General features: G+C 47.9%; 1 protein-coding gene across 4 annotated transcripts in view; it reads right to left on the minus strand.

The window, feature by feature from the left end:
- macf1a (microtubule actin crosslinking factor 1a) overlaps positions 1–5,716 on the minus strand; it is a 118,918-nt gene extending 113,202 nt beyond the window's left edge. For 2 of the 4 annotated variants that reach the window (XM_085148438.1, XM_085148436.1), the window contains exon 1: positions 1,049–5,702. In XM_085148438.1, the coding sequence (XP_085004564.1) occupies positions 1,049–2,263 (1,215 nt within the window). In that variant the 5' untranslated portion in view covers positions 2,264–5,702. Of the gene's footprint in view, positions 1–1,048 lie in introns of all 4 variants that reach the window. The other 2 variants (XM_085148439.1, XM_085148437.1) reach the window with 2 other exon arrangements.
- Positions 5,717–6,000: the final 284 nt, after the last annotated feature.

The following is a 6,000-nucleotide window of genomic DNA, read 5'->3' on the forward strand; positions in this document are numbered from 1 at the left end:
GGCAAAATTTTAGACCAGTGCATTCAAAGTTAACTGACTGAGGAATACAACTTGCATTTTATTAACTGCTGCATTTAAACCTCATAAACAATAGTGAGACATGCTGGTAGGAAAGGGCGAGTCTAGAAATTACAAAATGATATGATAAAAGCGTGGACATCTAATATTTCACTGAAGCTAAAGTTAACTGATCTCACTTAACCCTGAATAACCGTTTCCAGCTAAAATCATTGGCGCTAGACCCAAACACAGATGTGCTGTGTGCTATTTAAAATGACAAGTTTCAGTTTACATTAAGAGGAAACCCTGTCATTTGAAGCAATGACCCTCCTCTCTGTCTCACACACACACAGCTTGTGCGCCTCTCACACTCTGACAGACGTCAGCAATGAGCGAGCATGAGAAAGGGAGGGCGCAGAGACGGATCCTGACACGGTCTGTGCTGCGCTGATTAGGCTGCAGGAACAAAGGCGGAAAGAACGGAGAGACTTATAGTGCTTTTCTAGAGCCGATAACGGCGCGCACACATAAACCTTCACGGCTGCAAACATGGTGCACACATGACAACAAAAGCACCCTTAAAAAAAGGAAAGAAAGATATCAAGTGCTGTGAATGGCTCTCTTAGCGCTACAGAACACCAGTTTGAAAAATGCTGTTCAACTCATAAACACTGCTCAGCAAACATCCGTGGTCAGTGACTAGAGTCCAAAAGTAAAACCATTCCCTTTTCCTTAAGAGCGGTGAGAAGTTTGGATACAGTAGAGTGTTTAAATAAATTAGTTAGTCTGTGAAATATCTGACAAATTCTGATACTTTAAAACCAATATAATAATTATGGTCTAATTAGTGAGCAAGTTTCCATAATCTGCTAACTTCTTAATGTAGGGGCTCTGTACTTTTTGCACCTTTGGATCAATCATCCTGACTTCCTGCACTACCTGATCCGAGGATGGTATTTGCACACGTATGAAACTCTTGTTCACACTAGCCGTCTCGGATCTTTGTTTTTCTTGGCTTGAGGATTTGGATTGTGGTCAGGACACAAACCTGTGGCAGGCATTTCCTAGTTGCCTGATGCTGTAGGGACAGCGGGCTCTCAATCATGGAGTCCAGCCTCTCGGATGAGCTGCTGGTCAGCCCTCCCCAGTCTGTCTGACTGGGAGTGGTGCCCGCTGTTTCCGGAGAGGTCAGCGGCAGGTCGCTGGCATAGCCCGACTCCAAAAGAGACGCCCTCTCTTGTGCCCACGCTGGAGAGTCCAACCTAAATCCTTTGACAGCCGACGTCTCCTGCATGTGCAAGTAGCTTGAGGACGTGGGGAAATCCCCTGCAGATATTTTGGTTCTGCTTCTGTCCTGCTCAGACAGTTGGACTTTGAGAATATTCTCTGTAACTGGAGATGGTGTTGGAGGCTCTTTGTGGACCTCCACCTCTCCATCACTTTCACCCCTCCACACTGGAGAGCCATAGTCACTGGGGTACACCGTCCTCACCACACAGAGTTTACCGTCCACCTCCTTGATGTGGACCACACCTTTTCTGTCCCTGTCTGAAGGCGTCTTCACCACCTGTACAGCCCCTTCTCCTCCACCTTTTGCCCCTCCATGCTCCCTTTCATTTTTATCCTCTCTCCTGCCCTTGTCTTTTTTCTCCTTCTTCTGCCGGAGTATCCAAGGCTTCTCCAGGACCCCTTGGACTTTCTCCCTAACACGATAGACCCTCCCTCCGCCCGGAGTGGTGCTCCCCAGAGCTGGGGCTGTGTTGACTGGGGTGGTAGTGGTGGTTTGGCTCGGGATACTGGAGACATCTATGATTGCACTGACGGTGTCTTCCTCCCCTGGAAAGCAGAAGACCCCTTTCCAGGCTGGGCTGGGTTTGGGGGTCCCTTCAAGTAATATGTTGCCCAAAAGCCCCCCAGCACTGGTGCTCACAGAGCCGGGGGAAAGAGTATTGCTGTGGGGATTGGTTTTGGAATAATGTGTATCAGGCACTGTTATTTGAGTCCTAGCTCTGCTGTTAAAATCGGAACCAAATGTTTCTCTGACAGCAGCTTTTTCCTCCTCGTCTTCATCCTCCTCCTCCTCTTTTTCATCAGGCTCGAGGCTTCTCTGCCGCTCACTGTCCTCTAGCTCTGCCTCGCCTTTCCTGCTCTTCTTGCCCTTGTGCTTACGTCTGAAACGCAGACGCTTCTTTGGTGAAAGTGGGGGGACTCCACCAAGCTCTCCCTCCCGAGGAGGCCGAACACAGCCCATGGAGTTCCCCATGACTTCAATGTCGATGAAGAAGAGCGTAGAAAAAAAAAAGAAAGGCAGTTATTTTAGAAGAGAACCTAAAGTGATGCTCATTTAGGTTTATTCCACTTGTTTACAAAAAGAGGAACTGTAAGGCTCCCTCGTTAATCTGACCTATGAGGGTAGTTTCAAGTTAAGACGAGGAGGCTTTGCTCCATTTTCTGTGGCACTGTCTTAAATTTAACCCATTGAAAATAAAGGTGGAAGAAGAGAAAAAGTCTTTTCCTCAGGCAGTAATTGGTCCAATCACGTGGCAGGCCGTCGTGTCAAAGGACCGCCGCGTCCTTTATCTTTCCTCTGCCTGACCTCACTCAGACTCGGGTAGTGTAGTCGCCAGACACTCACTCTCTAAGGACACAGGTTTACTCTTCCTGTTTGCTCAATCTGAAAAGACTTGTGGTCGGAGTCAAGGACATGAGGACACAGTTGTGTCAGCAGAGCCACACGAGGGAGGAAAATAAATTCAGTTTGGGTCAGATGTCTGATTTATCACGGGTGCTCTGGCAGGTGAGCTGTAACCTGGTGTAAGGGAAGCTGTCAGGCAGGATGATGAGTTGCTGGAGAGAGAAAAATATAGTACAGTCCAGTGCTGCTCAGCCCATTAGTGATAATCCAGTCTCACACGCACTGTATGCACCTGCAGGTGACAAGCAAAAGAACGGCAGAATTTCTGGGTCTCATCTCACTTCTCAGTTCAGTGTTGTGATTCTGAGAGATGATGTGAGGAAAAACACTTTCGTCAGCTTCAGTTTCACCGCGATACTTCCATCATCAACAACCCAAAAACAGGTTTAATGTCAGGTACAGGTGCTGGTGTTATCCAGGAGCTCTAGTATCTATCTGAGCTCATGAATTAATGATGCCCTCTCCTTCCCTGGTAATGTTGATACAGTGCAAGATAAGCGAAGTAAGATCAGTGGGAATCCCGTCCATCAATTTGCTCCTAGTGGAAGCAGTATTAATGGTGATGCTGTCGATATCCCTCGTGGTAATGGCACGCTAAGAGTCTCATTCTGTCGAGGCAGCGCACTGTCCAGACTGGTTGTGGCGGGCAGAGTGTGCAGTCAGCCAATGCCACTGCAGATTGCAGGAAGAATCAGCCAATACACTGACAGCTTCCTAAATACTCAAATCAGAGCATCAGCTTCCGCCTCGATGCTTCTCGTCATCCTCCCACGACTTACGCTGTTCAATGAGCTGCTTTCTCACATGATGTGTCAATCCTTCTGCCATGTGTCTGTTCAACATCCACACCTCGAGCTGCTGCTGTCAATACGTCAGGATTCAAAACTGCTGGCATTAATTTCTCCTACTGACAGGATTGGCAGGAAAGTTGACAGTTTTTCTAGTGATTATCTGGGGTGACCAATGTAAATGCAGCTGTTAGCCTCAGCAGAGCATCTGTCTAAATCTGGAAGCAGACAAATACAGGCAGACTCCACCTTGAGCTCCCCAGACAGCTCAGCATCGCGTCTATCTCTGCTTTGAATACCTGGGCACAGACTGTCCCCAATTGATGTTAGATTCCCCGAGGATCAAAGTTGACTTGTGCTTCAGTACTATCCAATCATGCTGCTGTGTCCTGCTGTCAGTCTGCCAAGCGTCCCCTTCATCAGCTGGTGCAGTGCGACGATGCAACAGCCTGACACCATCCACAGTTTGCAGGAGTAACGGTGGGGGGTATTTAGATCAGGTCTTACCCTAAAAAACTAAAAAGCCTCTCACTGTTTCTCCTCTCGGGTGCCTTTTTCTCCTTTTAATAGCTTCTCACGTCCACCAGGTCTAATTAGAATTTAGGCATGTGGGGTGGGAAGTGGAGCTTGCACTCTGAGGCTGAAGAAGACGTGGGTCCTCTGTCGGCTTAGGTGAGGTCTTGCAAAGATCAAGATCTAGTAGCGGACCTAGTTCATGTGCAGGTGTGTACTGCACCTGGAAGAGAGCCAGAGGGATATAGCATCCAGTAAAGGGCAGTCCCAAACATCACACAGCACAGCGCCAGAGGTTAGGACAAAAGAGTACGCAGCCCATGTCCCTTTAAAAGACCAAGAAGAGGGGAGAGGAAAAAAAAGAAACACAGGGCGTCTCCAGTTAGAATGAAACTGTGGCTCCCTCAGACAAGCATGGCTGGACTGATCCGATTGATACCGTGGAGCAACTGTCCAAAAGGGAGTACGAATGTATGTGTAGTGCCCGCCAGGTTGGGCGGTCCCCCCCGGTCAGCTGTGTGAGCTCTTTCTGCATACGTGTCCACGAGTGTGTCTTGTCCTGCTGTGTATTTGTGGTCTGAGGCCTGCTGATCAGGGGAAGCCGGGAGCTCCAGTGACAGCAGGCAGCCTGGATCGGTCTCTCCCTCGACTGCCTCTGCTCCTCCGCTTTATCCTTCGCTGGCAGACACCGACAGAGGGAGAGAAACGCTTTTATCTCCCGGCTGCTGCAGCTTCACACTCTCTTCTGCGCGATCTCTCACTCTCACAGTCCACCCCTCCCTCCTTGGCTCTCCTCCTCCTCCTATCCGCTTCCTCGTTACTCCCGTCACTCTCTCTCTCTCTAGCTCTCTCTCTTGGCTGTTAGTGAGCAGCTTTCCATGCTACTAAAACACACACACACACACTTGACCCAAAAGCTTTCCTGAATGACAGGCTGCAACAGGGACAGAGACAAAAAACAGCCATCCAGGCAGACAGGAGAGAAATCAAATCAGAATCAGACCGTCGCGTCTGTGATAATAAATGAGGAGCTGGTAAGCATTTCAGTTTCTCTCTCTCCATCCATTCCCTTCAATCTCCACCTGCATGTGAAGCTACAGGTTATGAATGGTGTGGGAAAAATGTCATAGAAGGGGAAGAGGGAAGGAGCGAGGAGAGAAATTTAAAGGGGAGAGCTAAAAAAGAGAGAACGATAAGGATGCAGGGAGGAAGCAAAAGAGGGGAGTGAAATGGAGGCACAGACTCATCATAACAGAGATACTTCTGCACAATTCAGACTGAGCAAAGCCTTCAATATCAATAGCTGCATCAGGTCAGTCTGTGCACAATTACAGCCATATGGAAGCTGCAGCATTTTTGCATTAAAATGATGAAGTACCTGGATTTAAAGGGCAGTTAATCCAGTGGATTTGCTGGAAAATCCTCCTTTTCAATCTGGCTGTTAAACCCCATAAACAGTTAATGCTTTGACACAAATGATTGTTTCAGCAATGAAAAACGTGCACACACAGACTGCGACAGCTTTAATCTCTTTGATTATCAGATGTATTTTTGGAGTTTTGGGAAATTTCGATATGCATCCCATTTTCTAACTGACAGAAAATACTCAGCGTTAGCCCTCAATATAAAATTCCACTGAAATCGGATCCATATTTCCAACCCAAAACAGTCATCAATCGCTCTAATTCGAACGCACACATTCATCCCTCCCTCCTCCCCACCTACAGTTTTTAAGCCTCTATAGGCTTCCACCCACCATCTCTCCACATAAGTTGAATAAAACCGCTTATGCACGTGATTCTGTGCAGTACAGCATGGTAATAACTTTGCGGGAGAAAGATTCATCAGTCACTGGCACCAACACTGCAGACGTCTGAACGCACAACATTCGCCTGATCTATGGTGAATGCTTTCACAGAGACACACATGGATGGAGACCTCCAAAAATGCAATACTCCCGAGTGGCGGCGAGGCCAGCGGTAATCCATCTTCACTCATTAACCG

The sequence above is a fragment of the Neolamprologus multifasciatus genome, chromosome 22, assembly GCF_963576455.1.
Source record: "Neolamprologus multifasciatus chromosome 22, fNeoMul1.2, whole genome shotgun sequence".
NCBI classification, from domain to species: Eukaryota; Metazoa; Chordata; class Actinopteri; order Cichliformes; family Cichlidae; genus Neolamprologus; species Neolamprologus multifasciatus.